This window comes from Plectropomus leopardus, chromosome 1 (assembly GCF_026936395.1).
Source record: "Plectropomus leopardus strain MGB_pleo_1.0 chromosome 1, ASM2693639v1, whole genome shotgun sequence".
NCBI lineage: Eukaryota > Metazoa > Chordata > Actinopteri > Perciformes > Serranidae > Plectropomus > Plectropomus leopardus.
In genome coordinates this window covers 21440329-21467707 of record NC_142176.1, presented here as the reverse complement: position 1 = coordinate 21467707, position 27379 = coordinate 21440329, and the positions used below count along the sequence as shown (strand labels likewise).

The 27379-nt window shown below is 40.3% G+C and overlaps 1 protein-coding gene and 1 long non-coding RNA gene across 6 annotated transcripts in view; one reads left to right on the top strand and one right to left on the bottom strand.

The window, feature by feature from the left end:
- Window positions 1-956: 956 nt before the first annotated feature.
- Window positions 957-27379, top strand: part of mical2a (microtubule associated monooxygenase, calponin and LIM domain containing 2a) — a 41995-nt gene continuing 15572 nt past the window's right edge. For all 5 annotated transcript variants that reach the window (XM_088077585.1, XM_042488580.2, XM_088077590.1 and 2 more), the window contains exons 1-12: window positions 957-1113; window positions 10794-11162; window positions 17074-17281; window positions 18247-18363; window positions 19541-19642; window positions 21879-22034; window positions 22318-22418; window positions 23001-23258; window positions 23421-23536; window positions 24121-24247; window positions 24335-24425; window positions 26024-26171. In XM_088077585.1, the coding sequence (XP_087933711.1) occupies window positions 10902-11162; window positions 17074-17281; window positions 18247-18363; window positions 19541-19642; window positions 21879-22034; window positions 22318-22418; window positions 23001-23258; window positions 23421-23536; window positions 24121-24247; window positions 24335-24425; window positions 26024-26171 (1685 nt within the window). In that variant the 5' untranslated portion in view covers window positions 957-1113; window positions 10794-10901. The remainder of the gene's footprint in view (window positions 1114-10793; window positions 11163-17073; window positions 17282-18246; window positions 18364-19540; window positions 19643-21878; window positions 22035-22317; window positions 22419-23000; window positions 23259-23420; window positions 23537-24120; window positions 24248-24334; window positions 24426-26023; window positions 26172-27379) is intronic.
- On the bottom strand, window positions 18268-20993 carry LOC121944762 (uncharacterized). Its single transcript, XR_006105925.2, has 3 exons — window positions 20762-20993; window positions 19511-19635; window positions 18268-18672 (listed from the first exon to the last, which is right to left on the bottom strand). It is a non-coding gene; the product is annotated as an uncharacterized LOC121944762 (long non-coding RNA).

Sequence of the window (27379 nt, the reverse complement as noted above, 5' to 3'; positions counted from 1 at the left end):
TTACACTAGCTCTGTCCTATTCTCGTTCAAATTGAGCTCTGGGTTACATTACTGAGTCACTGAGTGATGAGAAAATGCTAAATATTAAAAATGTGCTACCCAGTACTAATAACTGAGCAGTGTTTATTGGAACAACCTCCAGGCAAAGACAAAGTCTGCAAAAACCATCTTCAAAAGTGTTCAGACATTAGCGCGCATCATTTTGCAATGAGCCCCACAAACACAATTCAATTCTGCAAAAAAAGAATGAACATTTATTTAATAAATACTAGGACAAACAGCACATTACGACAATTTGCATGGCCACTCTCTGGGTAAGTGAGAAAATATATTGTCATATGGATGAAATGGACCTTTGAACCCTGAGTTCCTGTGACTGTAGTTTCATAGTCTGGCCACAGGATGGCGTCATTTGCTTTTATAGTGAATAGGCCCACAGCATGTATGAGCAGTGGGACTCTACATTGCGTGCACACGTTTGCAGTGTTTGTTTCACAGTTGTGTCCATGTGCTGCGTAGTTTACGGGGTCTGCTGACTCGCTAAATGTGTAATATGTAACCAGCTGTGGTGCGGGGCGTGGGCGCCCACCTGGTCTCGTGCAAAGTGTAGATTTCAGACCTATAGGAGTTAAGTTTTCTCTCATATATTTGCTTTTAATTTGCTTATACTGGAGCTATCATCCTAACCTTGAAAGTTTAGTTTCCTGCCTTCAAGTGACATAATTTTAAGTAGGTTATTTAATGATTTATCTTTTATATCTTCTATTTGCAGCCCACCTAGATTCAGTCCGACCCCATAAATCTAACCTGCTGTGTAATAAGTCATGTATTCGCGTGGGGAGGCCATCATCAGACGGCGGGTGGTCGGTCTCGTCGTGAAATATGTCTTTGGCATGAGTGAGTCTGGATCGTTTTGATGAAACAGCTGCAGCCACAGTAGCCGCTCAGGGATGTGTCTGATTTTGCAGCCCCGCCCTCAAACGCTGGACTCAGCTGCACAGAGAAACTGCTGCCTGTCAGGCTGACTGAGGACCGACAAACTTCACACAGCAGCCCAGCACCGCGTCTCACCTAAAACACCGGGAGGGAAGAAGAGTTGGGTTGAGATATGAGGTAAGTTATTTTGTTTGACACCTTGAGGTTTTGTGTCTTTTTCAAATAAGTGGGTGGTGGTGGGCTTAGACACCTGACAGAAGTGCTGTTTTCCTTGTTTGAAAATGTAACCTGTGCTCCAGTAGCAAGTTTGACAAGGGCTGGAGTGTGACAACCAGGCTGCATTAAAGGTTAGGCAATAATAAAAGTTTTAGCCCATGGTTTACTGTATGAACTGCCAATGGGCATTACATTGGTTTAATTTAGGAAGTTGAGTGAGATGATGTTGGTTTGTCGTGCTGCCATTTGGCTGTAACTGTAAGTAAGTGTGTTTCTGGTGAGTTTGGACTTTAATGAACACGTGCTAAACCTGGCGTTTTATTGTGATCGCGGTGATTGAACGCAGTCTGAGAGGAGTCAGACATCTGGGCTTGTCTCTGATAACAAAAAGGTTATCTCCGCTTGCGCAATCTGCATTTTTCTTATGCTGATGTCAAAGTCATGAATCACTTTTGAGCATAAATCACTTCTGGGTGACTGCAGCTGCTTTTCATACTGTGCAAACAAAGTAAAAAGTGGACTTAAAGCTTTTCTAGTTGGAAGTTCAAGGAGAGAAATAGGTAAATCCAGGTTACAATCATTCCTCATCTGGGTTTATTTTGTTTTAAATCCCACCATTAACTTAAAGCTGTCCTTTTAGGAAAAGTTAATGAACTCTTCTCTCTCTTTAACTCTTTTCAGCCTTTCTTAACTCCACCTGCTCAGCAGCTTCCACACTGTAAATAGCACTCAGTCTGTCTTCAGGGTTGTGATGCAGCAAACTGCATAATGAAGAAAGGTGTGGTGTTGACAGGATGAACTGTTGGCTCACTGAATGAAGCTTAGTGAGTGACAGAAACTGCGACTGTCAGTGTTTTCTCCTGTGGCTACAAGTTAATATGCAGCTACTGCTGCCGATCAAATTCACAGCTGAACTTTGGGCACCGCATTCCTGATGAAGCAGGAAAAAACAGTCAGATTCAAATTTGGGCCAATGAGGCAAAAAAAGCTTTCACGTTTCTACATTTGGCATGAGCCCTCAGTCTGGTATGATTCATGTGTTTTGCAAGATGATTCAGAATTAGTTCAGCAACATATTTAGGGAGGGTCAACAGAGTCATACAAACAGTGGTATTTCTCCTTCCCATGCTGTGTGAGTAATCATTTCCTGTGTACTTTAAGATCGTTGAAGATGTGGCTGTGCCAGTGAACGTGCTAACATTGAAACAGTGTTCATACATATAGCATCTGGACCAGACAGTGATGGTTCGTGTGATTTATGTTCCTGGTGATTAACAAGCTCTCTGTGCGTAAACTTCAACGTTCCTCTTGCAGGAATTTCCCTCTCAGTAAGCCCTTTTTGAATCGTTCATGTGCTATGATTGAAATTTATGGAGCAACACCATAAACAATGCAATGCTCAATAAGATAAGTAGTGTTTTGGCACTTGCTTTATCAAACGGTCTTGTGTTTTCTGTGAAATAGCTGCAAGGCGTATGTTCTGTACAGGCTCAGTGATTACAGATACATGTTCTCTTTCTTTTAATAAATACAGTTACCTTTGAGCTTTGAGAGAACATACAAACATCTTAAAATCACAAGGCGTTTTGTCAGAGCTGTATGAACAAATGTATGTCCTGGTCTGCACTGTGACACACAGAGGAACTGGTGTAACAAAGAACTTCTGTTGACATTTACATACGTACTTCCACATTTTTCAAACTGTTCTTTGACTGTTGCCAAAATGTATTGGAAAAAACCCTCTTAGCATGATAGGCTTAAACACTGCTTCAGTGGCTGACAACTGAAAATTCTTGTGCCAGCTTTTCATTTTTAGTTTGTAATTACCAGCTTTACTGGAGTTTGACTTAACAACAGTGTGCGGAGATAAAAACAGCATTTCACAAAGCTGCACAGGTCCTTCCAATCAGGCAGCAAAACGAAGGCCTACATTATGATGATGCTCATGGAAAGTCTAAAAATGATGTTGACTACCTCTTCATGATTGAATATTACATACTGCATGCAGGACTTCTCACCTGTAAGGTATTAGTGTTTTTTAAGGTCCAGTGTGAAGAATTTAGTGGCATGTAGCAGTGAGGCTGCACAAGTAAAATTCCTTCAGTGTGCCGAGCGTATAGGAGAACAGTGTCCATTGCAAAAACGCAAATGGCCCTATCTAGAGCTAGTGTTTGATTTGTCTGTTCAGGGTCACTGTAGAACAACATGGCAGACTCCATAGAAGAGGACCACTCAGGAATGTTTAAGAGAGCTAGATACGGTGTTGGTATGACGCTGGATGGATGCTTAGTGCTACTTCTGTATTATTGGGTCCATGTTGGTACTAGAAACCTCCAGTTTAGGGCTCCATTAACTTGAATGGGAATAAAATGATTTAATCTTGTGGCTTTTCTAGGCTTTCCAGGGTTTCCCACACATTCATTTGCATTGTGGTGGTCCACCGCAAATACACTTTTGGAAATGAACTATTAATTAGGAGTGCTATTAGAATTTATATACTGTTCCCGATATACGTCTGGGAAAAAGTCTTCTTGGGCCCAGTGGTATCATGTGATGGATAATTTCACTGTTTGTCCACTGTGAAATTTGACTTCAAAGTTCAGCACACTTCCTGGGATCCTGGGGCCACTGCGTTTGTAGATATAAACAAAAACACAAGGACTTTTACTTTTAGGTGATGAATGATGAATATTATGTACCATTTATGCAAATAGATGCCCCTAAATTGTACACACTGGACCTTTAATGATTACTTTAGTCTTTAAGCTGCTCTTACTGTGGCATTTTTGCATAGAGTTGCAGAGTTGTTGTAAGCTTTTTGCATAGACGTAAAGATAAAATGTATACTATCAGATGCAATTATTAAGGCTAGATACTTAACATTTTAATTTTAGAAATAACAAATATATATATAGTATTTAAAGAGAAACATAGATCAAACAATTCAACAGATAAATCAGTGGATAAAAGTCCCAGTGAATGAATGAATCAGTAAACAGACGAACATAATAAAGATATGTGAAGACGTCATGCTGTGGATGAAAACAATGTTTCAAGCAGCCTGATAGACTAACTGTGAGTGGAAGCCTGTGCTCAATATTGCCGGGGAGGTGTCGTAAACTTTCTCCTTCCTCTCTGCAATATGTTTCCTTCCTTGTTCCACGACATAAAAATGGACACATGAATCCAGGCACTAGCCACAAAGAATAGATAGGAAATTTCGGACATAGGGAGGACATGTTCTGTATTCTCTGCTAGCCCATACACAGCAGTATTAAAGAATATAAATTTATGTTGCCACCTCTTAGATATGCTGGGACACATCACAGCTGAATCAATAGCTTACTTAAAGATGGAGCCACTGTAGGAGGCACAAGGAAACTTTGCTGTGGTAACCTCACCACAGGATATCATTAACCCATTCCATCTGGTCAGGGACAGAAGCACACCGAAAAGGGGTTTTAAACGTATCTTAGTCATGCTTTAAAATCACAGAGGTGGAATTTTACAGAGGCAGCTCTCCTCTGTGCTTTGATCTGGACAGGAAACCAGACACACTCCACAGGAAGAGTTTGCATGGGAGGTGTCTGAGGGAGCTCACGCACTTTGCGGCAGCACTCTGAGCTTTTTGAAATGTAAAATAAGGCATCTGATCTGTTTCGTAGCTTCACTCAGATTCATGATTCATACCAAAACACTCCTGGTGTTGCAGCAAGTCAGTAGTGTCCAGTTGTTTTTAAGTCTTGTGAGAAGCTTCAGTCCTGATGCAGTTTAACACAGTTGACCCCTGCCTGTTATTGATTTGAACTTTGCACATTTTTAGTGTTCGTCTGATGTAGACTTGTTTACAGGGTCTCTTGTTTACAGAGTCTGGCCCTGTTGATATCTTTTTGAGTCATGTGCTGTTTTCTTCTGCAACATGACACTTGTCTATTCTGAGCCTGGCTTTACTGAATCTGCTATTTCTGCCAGGGAGTAATACCGCCATGTAAACCTTCACTGTGCCCCTCCTGTGACATGCATGAATGAAAGACACACACTGACCTTTGACCCTCAGTGTCAGGCAGTTTGCAACTTGTCTTCACCTTGTAGTTTATGCTTAATACATTTTAGGAGTATGTTCACTAGTTTGTTAAGTTCTGATGGCTTTTCTTTGTCAGTTTTTCTGTATTTCATAACATTGGGCACACTCATTGTAAATTATAACAAATTCAGTAGACTAATTAATTATAGCACATGAGAATGTAAAGTTGGGCTCAGAATAATTGCACCAGTGAATTGCTTGTGTCAGTAACTGGGCAGGCATTAGTTTGTGCTCAGTAGGTCCAGTTAAATCATTCTCCAAGGGAGCCATGTGGTGAACACGCCTCGTGGGCCAGACGAGCCTACAGACAGCAGCCCTGAAGCTTCACAAGCCTGCTCCTGTTTGTGTAAATGGACAGTTTTCTCCTCTGAAGTTGACTGACATTTACTGCCTTATGCCAGTGTTTCTACCTTGCTCGTGACAGATCTTTTGTTTTGGCACCACTGCCTGAACACGCAGCCAGATTTCAGAGAGCTGAGATAATGCTGTGGAGCTCTGGGGCCTGGTGAAGGGCAGAGCCGGCGGTCTGAAGTCCACATGAGTGCAGTGTTTTCTGAAGCACACTGCCTGCTTATCGGGCCTACGGAGGGTTCCTTCCTGGTTTTCTTCAGTCCAGTCTGTAATTACGGTTGCTGGCTGGCTACACTACAGTATGTGCATTTCCCAGCACTCCCAAATGTTTTCCTTGTGTTGTCAGCTTCCTATTGTATTCTGATAGCCCGAAGCTATGTGCTCTGTAAAAACAAATGAAAACATTACGTCACTGGTCTGACGCTTAGTCTTTACAGTTTTGTCACTGTAACAGTTATACTGTATGCTTTAAATAGGACTGGCTATTGCAAATAGCTCTGGCAAACACATAATCACATTTAGGGTGGTCAAATACTAGGGCTGTGCTGAATAGTTTGAAGCTTCATTCATAAAGTTGACAATCAAATTCTAAATCATTATTTGAACGCTGCACAGCTTATTTTCTTTGCATGACTTTTCTTTCTATTTAAACACAGCATTTCTGCAAAGTTGCAGATAAAGATAAGGCTACACTAATATTATTACTAATATTATTAGTATTGTACTATTTGTAGAATTAGATTCCAGTAGTGGCGCTTGTGTGATTCAAACATTTCCAACATCCAACAAAAATATCAAGTTCTTATCTAACCAAATATTCTGCTTCAGTCCATATCTGTTGCAGTGTAGCCTTTCAAAACCAACATTTTCACTGCAATTAAAAATCCAACCAACCAAACAAAGAAACAAAAAAATGGTTTGCTCTCTGACTTACCAAACACACTGGAGGGCATGCACCTGTATTTACAGGCTGTTTAGCAACAATCTAACAACATCATAAGTTACATTTAATCTTTAAAGAATTATGATTTATTAATAAAAAAATTTAATCAGATGTATCACTTTATTCAAAATGGGGATTCTGTTTGAGTATTTGTGATGATTTTTTTAGGGTGATTGTGTCATAAAATGCAACAACAAATATCTGAAGCTTCATTCATAAACCTCAATAGAAGACTTGACTGTATGAAAATGACACTGAGTACTGTACATGTAAATGTATTAAATTAATTATTCTGTGACAAGAATCCAATTCAACAAAGTATTGCCGGTGTGGTCAAAACCTGATATATGTCACTCATATATGTCATGATGACCCTTCACTGTGGTAAAAAAGTGACTGATGAGACTTAAAATCGAATTATTTGTTCCCTGTCTGGCTCTTGGCGTTGCAGACTACTAATGAAGCGTTGCATAAGTATTTGAAAAAGAAACTTTTTAATATTATAAGAACTTTGTATGTTGCAAGAATGTGAGAGGATGTGTGTATGTGTATAAAAGAGTACTTGTGCATGTTTTGTTTTTTTCTTTCTTTTTGCCATCCAGGTGTGACAGGTACATTTTTTACATTCCTAACATTCCCCCTCTATCATACTGGAAACTGATAGCTTGCTATGTCTCTCAAACACAGAGCAGTGCTTTTATTTCAATATATACAGTCGCAGATCCATCCTATGACTTTGTACCACTCAAGTTACATACACTTTTCTCCTTGGATAATATGCTACAATACAGTAAAGTAATAACATAAATAACAGTAAAATGATACGTAAAGTATGAGGAGATAGAAGTGCTTTATTTGTTAAATCAAATAAACTACAGATATCACTGTATAAACCCCAAGCTCCTTACTATAAAATTAAGCTCTGCTCTTCTCTCTCTGAATTAGCCACAGTCGCTTTCACTCAATCAGATCATTTTGTTAACAGACAGAAGACCAAAACCTGCTCGCTATTAAACTCTCTGATCCTCTTAAGCATTATATAGTTTGGTGGTGATGTATGGTGTGTGTGTGTGTGTATTCTTTCCGCTTCGTCTGTCATTAGTTGTATTTTTACAGCCTTTCTGTGGGTTTGTTCAGTCTGCCCACTGCCCACAAGTGACTTTCCATTCTGTCAGACTGAGATGGTGAAGTCATTGGACTCTTGTCTGAGACAATGCAGTTTGAGTGTTGACTTGGCTATGAAGACAGTAAGTGGTACCTTTTCATTAGTCCTCGCAGACTCGTACAGCAGATGGTTCCAATAGTTGTGCCTTTTTTTTAACCACTCTACTCGCACTGAAACGTGAAAGCATAAGTGCAGTCAACATGTCTTTATTTGAACTTTCCACCAAAGGCTCAAGAGATTGTTGAATGCTAGCCAAAGCTTAGAATAAAATGATGTCAACGTAAAATTATTATTAGCTGTTCTTGTGAAAAGACAGCCACAAACAGCAGTTATGAAAATGCAAGTTTGCTTTTGCACACTATATTTTTATTCTTTTTCGGCCTGAAATACACGTCTCGCTTCCTCAAATTTTAAACTCAACCGTCAAAACAAATTACTTCGCTGCATAGAAGATATAATGTAGGCCCCAAACACTCCACATACCACATGCTAGAATACACAGCAATTTTCCCATCACAGTCTGCTGCCATGCATGAAAGATTAAAGCACCTGCATCATATATCATGCCTGTCTCAGTCATCACTCGTCACTCACTGACAATCAGGGTGAATTCCTCTCCAAAAATCTATGGAGGTGGACCTGTGATTACCTGGCTGGTGGAGTTAGTGAGAGGGCGAGCACAGTGTTGGACTCATGCTGATGGAGCAGTTCAGAGCTCTTTTGGGCACGTGGCAAAGGAATGTCAGCTCTCTGAGTTTGAGGCTGAATGTCTGCACTGATAGGCCTCGGGGGTCCAGAGTATTTGTCCACAGGACAGGGTTTTTTTTTATGCTAAAAAGGTATGTCAAGCAGTCTGAGGGTCACCTGAGTGTACATTATTTCTACAGGCTGGTTGGTGTTCCTTTCTCTGCCTGCATCTTTCTCTGAAAACAGGATGCAGCCAAACAGGATATTGTGCAAATGACAAACAAAGCTCTTGCTGTCGGAGCAACATTCAAAATTTCACCACATTTAAATCACAGTCAAATATGTTGCGACCCAAGACTGAATGGCCGTTGTATATATTGAGTAACTTTTGCGTTGGTTTATTGTCCCAGGCTACAGCTCTCTATGAGCAGTTTCATGGTAGAGTCACGCCGCCACCTGAGGCCCAGGGGCGGGGTGTGACAGTAATAGTGGATTACTGTGGGGGGCTGTTTAGAGTCCTGCACAGTCAGCCTGACCTCTCCTCTAACCCTGCCCATCCTGCTCCATGGGACATTAAAATATCAAAGGCAAACTTCTCCCAAAACTCACAGAAGCTGCGGTCTCCGCCCGACTGAGCACATGCATGCTTAATGCAGAAAATTTCCACATTTTGCTTTGATGTTGAGTTCTGGCACAGATTTTCTGGCATGATTTTCAAAATACTTGATGGTTGATTGGAAGAAAGAGAAAACTGTATTGTATTTAATTCTGTCAGTTCAGCTCTATTCTGACACAAGTGGGTGTTTTAGTAACCAAGTATTTCACACGCAGGTTCATATGTAAGCACACTAATGCATAAACCTCAGTAGGAGGTGGACCATTAAGCATGCATACCCAATCATAGGCAATCAGTGTGTGTTAGCATGAGCTTGGATTAGCATACGTTTCAAAGACCTCTCTTTTTACTGCTGAAAACATTGTCTGCTTTTGAGCTGGAATGAAAAATACCACAAGACAAATACTTTTCCGGTCTACTCATCCATGGTCAGTGCTGCACACCAGGAATGAGAGGTTAGCATTCCCTGCAGGTTGCAATAATAGGGAAACCACCTTATCCATGTGCAAGCTAATAGATATTGTTTATATTTAATTGCGACACATAGAACTGTCAGCAGGTACATTCAGCTGTTTGTCAGTGAGGGCTTAATAATAGTATTTTTACGTATGCATTCTGTTTATAGCAAATGTAGCATGTATAGTGTTGATTACCAGCCGTGACAATGTTGCAACAGCTGGTATTGCTTTCACCTCGTGAGTCTGTGTGTGTGTGTGTGTGTTTGAGTCCTTGTGGCAAATGTGGTCCAGGTGACACCAAGTGTAGCAGGAGCTACCGCAGAAGCTGTTTTGCCAGGTGTTTGTCTGTCTGTGGACAGATTTTGTCAGCGTGATAACATTGCAACCATGTAAGATAGAGTCATGTAACTTTACAGGTGTGTAGTTGAGATCAAAATAAAGGTCAAGAACAAAGATGGGTATGGTTCAAGCAAGCGGGCTGGAAGTAGAGGGTTAGGAAATAGGGAAGAGGCCATTGGCCCCCACTTAACGCCCCTAGCACACAAAACTTTACAGGTGTGTAGCTGAGATCACAATAAAGGCAGATTTCAGAGATGGGTGAGGTAAAAGCAAGGATGCCATACTTGTAGACGACTTAATAATTAAAAAATAATACATCGCTTAAAACTCAATACTCTACTCCAAAAATATACAGCACCCATAAATGCTACTGTTTAAGTAAAGTCTTGGTATTTTGTAACAACACAGCGCAGTTTTGCTTATTTGACCACGGTAAATATCTCATGTTGACAGTTCACCAGTTTGGTTCTGTGAACTCTGAAGCTGATGAAAAGTTTGGTTCTCTGTTGAACCAGTACGTAGTATGAAGAACCACAAACAACTCCTTTTTATAGACCCATGTGGTTATGCCTCTATAAAGCACAAGTATATAGTGTATATGCTCAAATGTTGTGTGACGACAACATGCTGACTCATTTTAATTCTCTCTAGTATTTATCTCACAGCCTTGTCTTGACTTGGGATGGTATCTCGTCAGTGTTGGTGTAAGTGTTTCAAAATGCATGCTGACTTAGATCTTGACTCTTAATGAGGACTGCTACCAAGTGTCTTTTGGTAATGTAAGCTTGCGTCATGTAGAAGATTGAATACAGCTGTTATCATCATAAAGTACTTAAACATTCTTATCCTTAAACCATTTAAATGAATTTAAGTTATGTAATGAAACTAATTTTATCAGGCTAATAATAGACTATGCAGAACATCAAATGCCTAAAACATCTGTAAGAGACATTATGCCATGAGATGACATCAGACTCCTGTGTGTCTTGCCTCCTCAGACTGGGCATGACGGTGCGGGCCAAACCGAGGGTGTAGCCACATCTGGCAGAGACTGCTGAAGTAAGCAGGAGCCTCAGCACACCAAACCATCTACTGCAGCAGGGACGATGGGAGAGACGGAGGAGGAGAGGGATAATGTGGGGAAGCTGTTTGAAAACTTTGTGCAGGCTTCGACCTGTAAGGGAACCCTCCAGGCCTTCAATATCCTCTGTAGGAAGCTGGACCTCGACCCCGCAGACAATGACACCTTCTACAGCAGCCTGAAGGCGAAGGTGACCTCCTGGAAAGCCAAAGCACTGTGGAGTAAGCTCGACAAGAGGATGTCCCATAAGGAGTACAAGAAAGGCCAAGCCTGCGTCGGCACCAAGGTAAAATTAATGATATCTTTGTACAGCTGTAATGTACAAGATATATTTAAATTTAAGCATTTTACTTGTTTCACCTATTAAATACCTATATATATTTTTGTTACTGCTGGGCATTTTTAGATTCATCTCCTACTTGGTTTTCTTTTTGGGTTGGTATGAGAGCATTTTCAGTATGCTGAGATGATTCATCTCAGTTCACATAGACTAAATGTGCACTGTTTTATCAAAGTTTTGTTATTTTTGTGCGGTCCCACAGCTATTTTAAAAAGTCTCTTTGGTGATGCATTCAGGGGTCTTCCACTATCCCAGACTTTGGAGTCCACTTTCTAACGGCCGCCCTTTCAATAGAAGATGCAACACACATCACCCTTTCACAATGTTCTTACTTGTTCAGCAACACGCTTCAGCTCAGGGTTCCTGCATATTCTTAAAAAGTCTTATAAGGCATTGAATTCATTAATCCAAAAATAAGAACTTAACTTGTATTAATATGTCTTAAATCACGCTTTCAAAAGTCATTCTGTCTGGCATCGATTTTTAAAGTCCCAAAATATGTGTATATGTATATATATTTTTTTTTTAAATGACTGAATACCTTTCGCATTATCGTTAAGCAGATAAGGATAGTGGTACAAACAACACTGGTCGTTGACGTTGTTTCCGGTCAGAATGCACAGAGCAGAGATCCACCGTTTGCTAGCTAGCTACTGCACCCTTGATAACACGTGGAAGTGCAAATTTAATGAAAATTGACTAATTAACCAAGATTTTGTAGCAGAAACCAGTACAAGGTAATTCATACGAAATTTGGTGTATTTTGTGAAAAACGTTTTTCTGAACTTAGCATAGGAATCAGGGGAGTGCAATCCCACACACAGAGTGAGAAACACAAAATCAAACCGAAACCTGCCCACAAATGGTAGGTATTTCCCCAAAAAAGGCATGCTTTAAGGTATAATAAGCATGGGGCAAAATAATCCCTAACCATAATTGAGGTCAGTCAGCATTTTTATTCTACAGTTTTTGTTATTGTAAAAATGTTCTTAAATTTCATTCCTAGTGGCTTTTAAAAAAGTTTTTGAAAGTCTTAAACTAAACCAACCTTAAACATTAGGAACCCTGAAGCTTATAAATGCAGCCAACAATCAAATCATGACAGCTGATACGTCTTTGTTTCCACTAGCTATGAAATAAGGATTTCTCAAACTGTTGTAACTGCAGTAATCCTGCCAGAACCGTTAAATCTGATTAAATGTTCACTGTGATGGGTTATCTATCTCAAGGATGTTTGTTCAAGTTTATTTTTATCATGTGCAATATGCTTTTGAAAACAGTCCGCACAGATAAAACGGTCATGGTCTTTTTAAGCCTGAAATCCTGGGAATGTGTATCCAAAAGGTCTAAAAATATCATAAGGTTTTTGTTTATTTTTGTTTGAAACAATCAGCACTCTGTCTGTTAAAGTACACAGTAGAGTGTTTAAAACCTTCACCTGTCCAGACACAGACCCCCAGCTACAGTACAACACTCACTTTTTCACTGCAAAAGCTCCCAACGCACCGGACAGGAAATTAAAGAGATATACGTTGCTTTGCACTCGTTCTGTTGCTCTCAGACAGGTGCTCCGTGACAAAAGCTGCACAGAATGAAATACAAACATCATGTAACATTATATCGCTGACAAATGCGTCACTGAACCATCAGTGTACCCACCACATGTGTATGTATTTAGCCATACAAATAGTAAAAATGCTATAATTCAGCTAAGAGACGTACACACTATACATCAAACAAAACGAGAAACAGATGTTCACGTAAACAAATAATTTTCATAAAGACACAGATGAAAAAACACCTCGACAAACGTGCACTTCATCATCTAACCCTGCTGTCACATAACACAAACAGCCAATCACATTCAGCAAATTAAAGACAAAAGATAAATTCCTCAAACACATATAAGAAGAGAGCTATAGAGGAGCCATTGCTGGATTGAATTATGAAGAGATAACAGCAATGAGGACAATGGAAGCATGTCAGGGTGTGTGGTGTTGGTGGTGGGGGGCAGACTTGGCAGTAAAGGCGATGGGGGAAAGTATGAAAACCTGGAGGAGTGTGATTACCTTTCAGGCATCAGCTGCCTCCAGCTTGAAAGAGTGTTTTTATTGTGCAGAGAAACAGACAGCATCACTCAGCAACTATGATTATTTGGCCCCAGTTGTTCTGCGGGTGTGCTCTGCTCTTTATGGGCTCTTCCGTAAAGGTTGGAGCCAGGCCCAGATTGTTATTAAAGTGTGTTTTAAATGCTTCAGTGTGAGCTCACTTTTACAGGTTCTATGTGATTTAAGCCAACACCAAAATAGGAAAGAAGAAAGAAGGTAACGGTTTGAGGAAAGTGTGACTCCCCTAAACCTCTGAACAAAAATGTTTAGGGCACATTTTTTTATTTCTTACAATCCACAGGGTTTTGTTGTAAAATGAAGGGTGGTACTGAAGCAAAGTAGTAAACCAGATGTAAAAAAGAGTGCATTGTGTGCATTATTAAAACACTAACTTATTGTACATTTATGATAGTGCATTTTTGCTCTAAATACCAGAGATTTAATCGGTGGCTTACTGATTTCCACACACGTATGGCACAAGTGCAGCATAAAGCCTATTTTAATCACTCACAGGACAGACCTTTACGTGATCGCCACTTCTTCCTCTCCCTGGGAGAATCACAAGGTGACGACTCGTGGTTTTATGGCGACTCAGCTCTTTAACAGTGACAGATGTGATATCACTCTGCGCCTTGTCTTCATATTCCCGCTGTAGCAGCAATCTTTCAAGGATGTGATGTCATTCGTGTTTTATGGCCGGCTGCTGTGACACTGACATGTAACCACAGTGCGTGTCTTCCTCGTAAAGTTTCACTGTGCACAAAGATATTCCAAATTGACCTTTTTTTTTACAATCTGTGATGTGATGTTGTGAATCATTCTCAGCACACTTCGTCAGAGCTTTGTGCGCTTTTAACCCTAAAACAATGACGCTTCTTTATTAGACTGATGAAGTGCAATTAAAATAAATAGTCTCATTTAAATTTACTGATTTGATGACTGACTTACTTAAACTTTCACCTCCACCTTCCACCACCTCAGATCCATGTTAAACCCTAGATTCAGTTTGCTGTACAGATGACAGCCTTAAGTAAAATGTTGTCATGCTTTATCAAATGGCCTGCAGTTTCACAACACAACTGTGTTTCACGTTTGGGATGATATTGTTTCTGTGCCCTGTAGAGCTGAAATGATTAGCCAATTAATCAATTAGTCCATTGGCAGAAATTGTATCAAAAACTGTCATGTAAGTAGTATTTTAAGCAAAAATGCCTCTAAAATGTGAATATTTGCCACTTTTCTTTGTTAAATACGATAGTTAACAAAATATTTCTGGGGTTTTGGCTGCTGGTTGAACTAAAAATAGATAATATGAAGACCTCTCATCACCTTGAGATTAGGGGCCATTATAATGATCATATTAATCAATATCAAAAATAATGGTAAATTGCAGCTGCAGCATCCTCACCATGGCTATCATGACATTACACACTGGTATATGGATGCCTATTTTGAAGCCTGTAGTTTGCCATTTCGGCCGCTGCCATCTTGTTTTTTTGGGGGTTTTTTTTTAACCGGAAGTGACCATGTTATGTCTTTTTATTGTTTTAGCACTTGCTGCAACACAAATTGATAATAATAAAATTGTATTGAATTGAACTGGAGCTGTGTTGGAGTGCAGGATGGATCTGATTGAACTGAAGACACTATCCACAGAAAACCTGTCAGAAAACCTGTCACTCAAAGCGACCACTCCCTTAATTATGCAAATCTTTAAGCCTTAATAAAATCTAAACGGATGAGTTGTATAAAAATTCACTGTACATCTGTCATAAATGCTGAAATTTGCTATAGAGACTAAAACCAGGCTGTTTTGTACCAGGCTGTAAACATGTTTATTTCTGCTGTATAATTGGCCATTTTAACATGGGGATGTCTTGGGAGTGACTTGCTTCTGGAGCCAGCCTCATGTGGTCATTTGAGGAACTACAGTTTTTTTGGCACTTCGGCACTAGCTTCATTTATCAGACCCAGAGGTTGCTGCTTACGTCGAACATTCAAATTAAGATGCTGTAATAGTAAAAGAGCTCCTTATTTTAATTACACTGTCTGCTGAAATAAGAAAAGTGAACAGTGACACTCTGATTGACAGATAGGGTTCATTAATAAGGCAGGGGGCGAATGTGACCGGGGTGTGGTGGAGCCGGGATGAGAGCGAGGTCACAAGTGGGAAGCTGAAAGGAAGTGTGTGTGTCCTGACTCAACAGATGTGGAGCGCAGCATCAGGAAAAGCCTCATATCTGGAATCATATATCAGCAAATGGAAACGGGTTTAAACAAAGAGCCTGTTACTGCTGATAGACAGATGAAAGCAGATGTATGAGTTTAGATTAAAAAGTACACATTGTGAGGGTCCATCTGAATAAACTGAGTTAGTGCTGTGCACATAAATGACGTTGTCAGCATTCTCTCATCTCTGTCTATGGCTGTCTGGCTGTGTAAATACTTACCCTTTGTTAAGTTAAAAAAAAAACATGGCCAGCAGGCAGGCTTGTCCAGACTGCGCTTCCACCACCTGTGTGCACTTCACACCTGAGAATACGTCATCCTGATAACCTCAGGCAACATGATGACACACTTTGTTCCTCATAACTCACATCCCCGGTGATGCCACCGCAAAGTTTAACCACACACTCGCAGAGGGAAGATATGGAATGACTAAAACCCCAATCATCTTGTTTTTGGAGGAGATGCAGAGAGCCATTTAAGGTATGATTTGGGATTTTGGTCAGTTGGCACTTGGTGCTCTGTAAACAGCAGCCAGTCTGATTGTCTGAGAGAACAGATATTGGTGGGCGGCACCTCATCGCACTATCCTCACTTTGTGTTATCCTGTTTGAGGACACACAGGATAGCAATAAATAAGTCTTAGTGTCCAAATATGTTGCAAACCTCTGTCTTCATGCTGCTGTGATTTCGAGGCCGAACAGTGGTAGCTCTTTGTGCTGTCAGACTGAAGTCAGTCCTGCATAGGTGAAAGAAAGAAAGATATTTTCAGTGCTAATTTGGTGGGGCTATCGAGACAGGAGACTGTCCACCTTGTTGAGCACAGCAGGAGACACCCTCAGAAGTGGTTTGACTCTGGATTAAATGCCACAAGAATAAAAGACACACACATCTCCCGTAATGCCTCTCAACATGTTTAGAAGGAGAGAAGATCCAGCTTGCCAGCACACATGCGTCACTTCTTTCATCTATCATTCAAGAGCATGATGTCATGTTTGAGCCGCACATTCTCAGACAGACGCTGTAACCTCAGTGAACTGACTTCATGCATTTTTGGGTGAGGTTGATGCATGAATAACACCTTGGATATGTAAAGCTTGTTTTAATGGTTTTCAGTTGATGTTTTCAAATATTTGTCTTGGCAGTTTCCTGATAAATGTTCCGCTTCATGTTTCTTTTGTTTTACCAACAATGCTTGCGCACACATGGTGGCCTGTGGGTGTCATCTTAAGTCTTGAGTGATCCTCAGAGTCAGTGTCTGTCCTGAAGTGTCCTCAAGTGAGACACTCAGCCGCTAAATGCTCCAGTGGTGCAGAAAGTGCTTCTCCCTCTCATGATCTATGTAGATGTTATAATGCTCCCTGGTATGTTAATAAACACGCAGGACCTAAACCATTTTTCATCTGCCCTCCTCTGCAGGAAAACTCTCAGTTGTGTGTGAATACAGATGTCTTCCTGATGTAGGGCAGATCTCTGTGCCTTGTGTAAGTAATGAGGCCAATTTGTCATTCTCTCTTATTTAGTGCCTCATCATCGGAGGAGGCCCCTGCGGCCTGCGGACAGCCATCGAGCTAGCTTTGATGGGTGCCAAAGCAGTGGTAATCGAGAAGAGAGACTCCTTCTCCAGGAACAACGTGTTGCACCTTTGGCCTTACACCATTCATGACCTGCGGGGCCTCGGGGCCAAAAAGTTTTATGGCAAATTCTGTGCTGGCGCCATAGATCACATCAGTGAGTATCTGAATCCACAGAAGCAAAACATGCTGCATCTTATTAAAGACTAAAATCATCTAGTCAACGATATATTCAATATTAGAGTTAAAAAATCATGGTCTTGCAGTTTTTGGGGGTAGGCGGGCTTTTTTTGGCCTTTATTAGATAGGAAAGGTATAGCTTGAAAGGGGGAAAGAGCGGGTATGACATGCAGCGAAGGGCTGTGGGTTAGAAGTGAGCCCACGGCTGCTGCGGTAAGGACATAGCCTTTGCATTTGGGGTACCTGCTTTACCAGGTGAGCTACTGGGCTTCCCATAATAGACATATTTATACATACTTCTTATTTTTCTATTTTCTGTGTTTTGTATAATTTCTCTTTGCTTATGTATGAGAGCTGCTGTAATGTGACACAATAACTATTTCTGATGCTGATCGTAGATTATTTTGCTTTTTATTTGCATATTTCTCTTTGCTAAATGTTACAGCTTCCCTGTAAATAGCTTAAAATTTTACGAAAACTTTGCATCAATAATGAACAACAACTTTTGATGCATGTTTGTGTTTTGTGTGTAATTTTACTTGTTTTTTTAAGCTTATCCATGTTTTGTGTAATTGTTATGTTCAGTGGAGCATAAATAAACTTGACTGACTGATTCCATTTCAAAGAGAATATAATGGATGCGGGAAGAAGAAGAAGTATTTCAATTACGAAAGTTTTAAAACTGTACAATAGTATAAATGAAATATAGAATTTTTAGATATAATTTATTGACCCTGTTATTTATTTGCACATCACTTGAGCTTTGATTGTTTTTAATCTTTTCAACATAGCCACAAGAGGAAAAGCCTTAACAAAGATACAGGAGAGCAGTGGAGCTCTGGCTTTCCGCTGCAGTGTCAAGACAACATAACACTAAACACAAAGTCTGGCAGTGTTTTACATCTGTATCCAAACACTAATGTGTGTTTCTGTGTCTACCAGGCATTCAGAAGCTGCAGCTGGTCCTGCTGAAGGTCGCCCTGATTGTTGCAGTTGAGTTCCACATCAATGTGGAGTTTGTCAAGCTGCTGGAACCTCCAGAGGATCAGGAAAATGAAGGTATCCGTCCACACGTCCAAACAATAGATTAACAGCGCTTTTATTTTCACCCACTGACAGTTGTTTTATGATCTGCAAGCTTTGGGAAGATGAGGAGATTTGAGCAGCTGGAAACAATAAAACTGGGACGTGAAGTAGAATGAGGCTGAAAAGTTTAATAATGTGTAAAGCTGCATCTGTCAGTTTGTTACACAGATCCTGCGTAGCTTACTGGAAGATCTGTGTTTACTCTCCCATTCTGTAGTTTGGCGCTCTGCTTCCAGGCTGGTCAGACAGCAAGGGACTTCTCCTCCTGCAGTATTTAATTTCCTTGACAGCCGCCCATAAACAGGAGACAAACATTGGCACTGATTTAGTTTTTCATCCTATTTATATGAGGTTAACAGAGGTCAAGTATGTTGCCCAACTTTCCTGTTAGTGCTCAAGTGTGCACCTGTCACATTATTACCAGTAAATACCCATTGTTCCCTTTGCTTAAAACAAAATGTTGTGCTAGTATCTTTTACTCTCATGTCATTATTTTTTTTTTGACATTCAGCACTTCACATTGAACTCTTGACTCTCCAGAAGAAAATTAAGACCGCACTGTTGTCAGGTGTTGTCTCCTCAGCTGTAATATCTATACACTGATAACAACAAGAGCCTAGCCTAAATTTAGACACAAACTTATCCGTCCTGTTCTGCTGTGACGGACTTAGCTGTGTCCTTGACATCATGGAGTACATTTTCCACATGGTGATATTGCACAACAAACTGCCTAGCTTTTACTGTGCGGTCTCTCACTCCTGCATCATTCACACCTCATACTTCAAATAGCTAATATTAAATCTGAGACAATGTTGTGTTTGTCAGTCAGACTTTTTTAAAACATTACTTTTTAAAGTGTGACATGAAAAGCCATATTGTTTCTGCATTTTTTCAGTGAACTTACATGTTACAGTGTTCAAGTGTGCCAATATGTTTTTCTCTGTAGTGACAAATTTAGAAACGTTCAAGCACAGCAGATGACAGAATGTCTTAACTGAGACACTGCTGAAGTGTCCTTTAGCAAAAATACAAATATCTATCTCCTGTCATTCTATGTGCTGATTGTTATTTGGAGTACAGCAAAAGGGAATGTTCCCAGGATTTATTTTATGCGTCTTACTCTATATCTGTCCTCATCTCTGTCTCCCAGGGCTTGGGTGGAGGGCTGCAATCCGACCGGCTGATCACCCCGTGGCTAACTTTGATTTTGATGTCGTGGTGGGGGCGGACGGACGCAGGAATACTCTGGAAGGTGAGAAGATGGCAAACAAAAGGAGTGAACAGTATAGATGCCTCAAGGATGTATTTCAACTTGTTCACAAAGTACGATATAAAGTTACCTGTGTCTGAGCAAAGGAGGAGCAATCTGTGACCTGAGTGTATGTTTTCCCACCAACAATATTCAATGCGAAGGATTACACTGTCACTCTCAAATGTACAAGTTTCTTGAAACAAAGAGCTCCAATACCATGACAACCTATTTTGCTTATTTTAAGGTTCAGACTTGTATTTTGAGTTTCTTCTAGAACATGTTTGGTTAATTATTGAAAAAAAACCACTCAATTTTCCTCACACAGCCTCGGCTGTTATTCCTGTATTGACCTATTGTCTGAGGCTCTTTAAGACCCTGTCCTTAAAAAGCCCATTCTGCTCTGATTGATCAGTGTTTATAGGTCTGCTGTATCTTGGCATCTCTGCACCGTCATTGCATCTAGTAACGACATAACAATCACCAATAAAAGCTTCTTAGAACAACAGAACATGTTCCAACATGAATATGATCTGAAATCCGGGAAAAATTTACCACATTGGCAATCAATATCACATTTCCCTGACTTTAGCATGTAGCTTCATGTAGCAGTGTATGCCACGTTAGATAACACTTGCAGTAACGTGCCTGGAGCAGACGACCATATAAAGAAATCTGGCACAATCTGACATCCTGCAGCCAGAGTTAAGGAAAAACAAAAACATTTGAAAAAGAGTATGCAGAACGGCCTGAAGTCTGAGATTTTTAAACACAGGGATTACTTTTACATAAGTTTACCTTATTATTTGAAACTTTGGCCACATTTAATATGAACATCCGTCATTTTAACAGTATAAATAAGACACAAAATACAGTAAAGCATAAGGGGTTCCCTTTAAAAGACTCACACAATGCAAATGCTTCATTTCATCTTTTTAATAATATAGTAACCATATTTCATTTCCATGTGTTTGCATTATTGTGAACTACAAGAATTGATGTTTTAGAGTTATTAGCTTAACTCGGATAAAACCTAGCACACCTCCTGTTTATTGCATAGTGTCCCTGAACTCTCACTTTGAAGAACTTGTACCGCGTTACGGAGCAATAAATAAAACTCACCTTTTGTAAATTTGCACTTGTATGAATCCATGGATCTCTCCCAGTGGGAATGGTTATAAATGAAACCCTTAAACTCTGTACAGAAATAGAACAGAGCTCGGGCTCGGTGCAGCAGCTGATGCATTCATGCTGGACTCTCGCCATCTCTCTATCTCACTGTTTCGGTCTCTCTCCTAAAAATGCTGTCATCTAACAACCAATTCACATCAGATGCTTATTCCTAAAAAGGACATTTTGGGGCAGAATGAGATATTTAGCTCATTCTTCAATTATGATGGAGCCTGGGGAGAATAATTTTTCCCTGCAGTCAGCCTGCTTTATAGCTACAGTAACACAGAGTTATATATAATCAGATGTACTCTACAGACAAAGACGCAGAGGGGAGGAACGGTATGGAGTAGTTGTGACACAAGTTCAGATGTTTTACCTCTGCCCCCAGAAAGTATGCTCACTACATCAAACATCAATTTGTTGTAAGCAACCAATCCATTTTATTTTTCCTTGCTTCACCTCACAGCTTCAGAATTAGTGACATTTTTCATGAGTTCTTGCCGGTTTGAAAAGTTTATTTGAAAAACTACCACTAAAATGTATAACCTTAATTAATTATAGAGTTAACATTGAGAGAACCCCTGAATTTTGTGTCCTTTGTCCCTGTTTTGTTTTTTCCAAATATCTGAAGTAGACAGTTGTCAAAAGAACTATTTTTCCGGTTCAGTGTTGCATAGAGTAAGATCCATTGAATACTAATTTAATTAAATTCTTAATAAAATGAAAGTTGTTCTATGGTATGAAAATTATACAAGTGGCTCTTCACTGCTATAGTTGCAGCTCTGAAGGTTAATTAAGAAAAGGGCATTTAACTTTGATGATAGCATCAAATTCATGGTGCTTTTTACAATCCACGGCTTTTGTTCCCTCGGCTATATAAAGGCTTACCTTGGTAAGCTGCCTCTTATCCTAAAATAACTGCCATGTAATTATGGTTTAAGGCTAGATTTCCTTTGGTTATAACAGACAGGTCGATAGGACTGGTTTGTTTGGAAAGATGAAAGTATTTTTCCCCCCTTGTTTCTCTGTTTCATCCTTTATCTGACTTTGTGCTTTTCTTTCTCAGGTTTCAAAAGGAAGGAGTTCAGGGGGAAGCTGGCGATCGCCATCACAGCTAACTTCATCAACAGGAATACCACTGCAGAGGCCAAAGTAGAGGAGATCAGCGGTGTGGCCTTTATCTTCAACCAGAAGTTCTTCCTGGACCTCAAAGAGGAGACAGGTGGGAGAGAAGCGCAGTCAGACTGCCTCACTGCGGTGTTAACTGGCACAAAGATGAATTAGACACTGATGGGTTTGAGACAGTCACTCCACAAGGCTGTCGAGAGAAGTCTGCCTCAGGCTTTCTGCCAGAAAGTCTTCTCTTGGTTAGGTTTAGGAAAAAGATTGTGGTCTGGGTTAAATGAATGAATTTCTTCGCTAAGTACAAATGTCCTCAATAACAATTTGACGACCCACTGGTGCATTAAAAAACTGCCATTCTCAAACCATAAAATGTGTTGCAGGTATTGATCTGGAGAACATTGTGTACTACAAGGACAACACGCATTACTTTGTTATGACTGCCAAGAAACAGAGCCTGCTGGACAAGGGAGTCGTCATAAATGTAAGCAGAACATGTGTTCAGAGATCCATTGTGTATTTTCATTTCACCTTTTTGAAAATGTGTTTTTAACTGCTAATTTAACATGACAACAAGGAATCGAAATCATGAAACACTACAACATAATTCACTCAAATGCAACAGCCCTACAGTAAATATTAACTCTACTTAATTTTGGATGAATGAAAATTTTAAAAATTAAACAAAAATAATAATTATTAATAATAATAATAATGATAATAATAAAAAGCCACTTCAGATTGAAGAATAAGCCATAATGGTTACAGGGTAGGAAAAGGGAGTTTTGTGCGGGTGTGTTGTTTAGCATGAGTTTGTGTATACATAAGGAGAGAGGAAGAGATGGGAAGACAAAGTTGAACGCATGATTCTGTAGTCATACTTTTCATTATCTTATCCATTATGATGTACAGTCAAGCTTTTATTTCATTTCTGTGTGCAGCGTTGCTAACAGAAACTCTCTAAGGGAACAGATCATAAAGACAGTAATCTTGGTCTTTTAGAAATGCTAAACTGTAGTCTTACTCTGTGTAAACGTCTACTGACTGTCTTGCTTCTGTTCAACAGGATTATGTAGACACCCAGATGTTGTTGAGCAGTGAAAATGTCAACCAGGAAGCTCTTCTGTGCTACGCCCGTGAGGCTGCTGACTTTGGCACCAACTACCAACTTCCCACGCTGGATTTTGCCATGAACCACAGCGGGCAGCCAGATGTAGCAATGTTTGACTTTACAAGCATGTACGCCTCTGAGAACGCTGCTCTGGTCAGGGAGAGATTTGGACACCAGCTGCTGGTAGCACTGGTTGGCGACAGTCTGCTAGAGGTAAGGAAGGGCAAGATGTGTCAAGTCAAATAGGTTCAGGTGAATGTGGGATGGTAGCAGGGTGTTGAGGAGCCTGAAAAATCAGCTTTTAGACAACTCATCCTCACGTATGCTGACACACAGTTATATTGATGTCTTCATGTTTTCTTTTCACGTGTTTAGCCATTCTGGCCAATGGGGACCGGTTGTGCCAGAGGCTTCCTGGCTGCCTTTGACACGGCCTGGATGGTAAAGAGCTGGGCTCAGGGTCGGACAGCTCTGGAAGTGCTGGCAGAGAGGTACACACACACACACACACACACACGCAGATATTTATGTGATTCCGTAAGTATTTAGACACTCACAGCATAAATAAGCTCTACGATGTTAAAGTTTTTGTTCTCGCAGTCATGGAAAACCTGAAACATGGAATTTAATGTATTAATTTTAAAATCACATTGTCCAGGCCTGGAAAAGTCATGGAATTACAAAAAGTTATTTAAAGTTTTGGAAAAGTCATGGAATTTTGTTGTCTGTCATGAAATTGTTACAGTAATCTTCCGTGGATAGCCTTCCATGACATGTAACGTAACGGAAAATGTATTTTCTGTAGCTGCTGACGTAACTTTGCTCTAATATGCATTGATGTCTGACATTTCGTTTACCATCACGTACGATTGTTAAGTTTTTCCCCAAAGTCCCTCTCTCTTTTCATGTATGCCAGCTAGCTGACATCATGTTTGAATGAAGTTTCAAATCTGATATGTTTGAAAAATGCAAGGCAAGTTAGACAAGAAAACATTTTTTAAAATAATCCATGAAAATGTGTGTGAACCCTGTAAAGTGAAAAAATAACAATGTATTTTGCACTGTGTTTCTATAGGGAGAGTATTTACAGGCTGCTTCCACAGACAACACCTGAAAACATTGCCAAAAACTTTGACCAGTACACCATAGACCCTGGGACTCGATACCCCAATCTCAACTCCTCCTGTGTCAGGCCACACCAGGTTATACGGAGTACTCACTTTGACGATAAAAGATCCTTACTTTCTGTCCATTCCTGTCATATATACGAAGTTTGCTTCCTGTTTTAGGTGCGTCACTTGTACATCAGTGCAGAGCTGAATCCCTGCTCTCTGGAGCGTGCTGCAACCATACGTCGACCCGTCAATCTCTGCAGACGAGGCAAGTCCAACTGGAATCGACAGATTCTTGTGTTGTTGTCATGAGAGGATCTATCCTTCAAAGCAATGATGTGATGCTGACCTAGTTCTTTAGATTATTTTGAGTAGTTATCTCAGTGATTGTTAAGGGTTTCCACTATGTTACTTTGAAAAGATCCTCATATGAACAACACAGAACTTTGAACAGTCAATTATCTCACTCTCAAAGTTACATTTCTTTATGTCCCCGTTTAAAATAACCTGTTTTTTATTCTCCAAGAAATATTTTTTGAAGTGCAAACAGGATGAGGGTATCCTGATAAAATGTATTTGTGGCAAAACATTAACACTAATCCTCATTTATAACATTTAAATGTTCTGCATGCAACATGCAGAACATTGATATAGCAGCAAACAAGGATTTACAATGTAAAGATATAGTGGAGTGATGGCGTCCTGAGCAGAGAATGCAGTCATGCTCCCTCTCCGTATGTGTTGTAATCTGAGCTACTATTTTTTTTTTTTTAAGATTATTTTTTGGGCTTTTTACTTTATTAGATAGGACAGTCTAAGCATGAAAGGGGGAGAAAGAGGAGGTGATATGCAGCAAAGTGCCAAGTTTGGAATCGAACCCACGGTCGCTGCGGCGAGGACTTAGCTTCTGTACATGGGGCGCCCACTCTACCAATCAGGCTACTGAGCACCTCAGCTCCTCTGTTCATTGTTGCAGTAAAGTGGTCTGGCTGCAGGTGCATGATAGTGCATATGAAGCCCTATGTGTGTATCCCACTGGCTAGCTTACTGCATCAGCTATGCACTGTGCTCACGGCGCAGCCTCACTGTGCACGATAGGACTGGTGACAAAATTCAGTCCCTTTCTTTTTGTATGGGAAGTGACTGATTTTCTGCAGAGAGCATGCAGCTGGGATACCTGCGATGTGGACCAAACTAGCGCTGTGAGGAGAGGGCATGACGATTTCAGGAATTCAAATGGTGCTCATATTAAGACAGCCCATTAAGCTGCAGCGGTATACTGCTTATTTTCCCATAGTAGGGGGATTGTAGGATGGAAACCCACAAAAACAAGCAACCAGCGGGGCCGGGCAGATGAAAGGTTTTGTGAAATGGCTCTGTACAGTGATGCTGCACCTGGTGGTTACTGCAATCATCAGGACAGCGTCACTGTGGAAGCGTAGCGCCTATATTCTGACTCAGCCACTATCATGTTGAGAACTGTGTGCAAACAACCTGAATCAGACTCTCTGAATGTCATAGAGAGCTCTTTTAATTATAGTGCTGCATAGTTCAAAATGGGATCGTGTTTGCACAGGGAACTAACAGCAAGGAAGCTCTACATGCTGAGCTGATTCAACTGATATAACTTAAGGCACTCATCAAAGGCAGCAAGGATGTACATGTCCAGACAAAAACAACAAAGATGAGCACATACCTCAGTACCATTTGTGACCTTATTTACTGACACACCATGTGTTGGCCCTCTTCAGCCTAAACTTCCTGAGTCTAACAGGGAGATTTTATAACACAGCCTATATAAATGCAAGAAGTTATTTGCGGAATTGCAATGTTTTATTGACAGATCTTACTTGTTTCTGTTTGTAGAGTCAGAGATCAGACCGGCGAGGCTTCTTACCTGGTGCCAGAAACAGACCGAGGGCTACAGGAATGTGATGATTACAGACTTGACGTCTTCTTGGAGAAGTGGCATCGCCCTCTGCGCCCTCATCCATAGGTTCAAACCTCAGCTGATGTAAGTAACACACATCAGATAATATCAGCCTGCAGCTTTGTATCTTTGCATCTTAAACAGCCTTGTTATGTTATGTCTTTATAGTATTTCATGCACATATGCATTCACTGTAACGAGTGAGGAAATTCATTTGATATGTATGTGTTAAATATGCCTGGTATGAGAGCAGCTCTGTGATCTGTGTGTTCTCCACCTCCTCACAACTTTTAAAACATGCAGCCCTTTTTAGTTTGCATATAGCCGTGAAGAAGACCTCATACATAGCTGTTCTTTACGTAAAGTTAGCTGATACCATAGTGTGCAAACAGAGGGGGTTTTTAGAGTGTACACTGTGTACATTTCACACAGTTTTACCAAGGGCATTTTGTCAGTGAGATAATCAGCTCAATTGAAATAAATCCGTCATCTGTATTAGAGTGGATCCTCAACAAATACGATTATTAAATAGTATTTAAGTGTAAACAACAGTCCTTCCTGTCTGTTGATCTAGAGTTGTGAAGAAAAACGACTCATGCGGGACTTTGTGTACTTTAGTATCCACTTAAAGGACAAAATCCTCCTTAAAAAAACAAACTGTACCTTAGTTTCCACTTTTTATGGTTAGACTGCCTTGCACAGCATGGAATTAGCCAATGCAACTGTAGATTAGTACATTTACAAATCTAATTATATCCTCTCACTCTTTAATTACTGCCTTCATACCCTGCCACATGCCACTACGATTTCATGTGGTCCTGTAAGTTTCCAGGAACCACTGGCATTTTTCCCCCTTCCCTCCTCCATATGCATGCCTGTCAGCAGAGCCGACTGCAGAGGGTTGAACAGGTTCGAAGAAAAGGAAGAAAGAGCGAGCCTCTGTACTGACATAATAACACCAAAGTTTGTGTGTGCTGCTGCTAGGTTACTGCCCCCTTCTTTACATTATTTCTCATGGTGTCTGCACACTGTCAGTGTAGGCAGAGACGTCACAGCTGTTGTTTTTTTTCCTCCCATAAGAGGTAATGTGCTGCTATTTTCTCCTGCAATATGAGAAACAAGTTCTTCTGCAGCAGTGAAAAGCGGTTGAATAAGATACGTTCTTGTGTAAAGTCATTCCATTGTGCTGACGATAACTGTTTGCATATCAGTGTGCGTATTATCTTACACTGCTCAGTATCAATCAAGGGACACCAACACGAAATCAAAGTCAGGAAATAATCCTTTTAAGA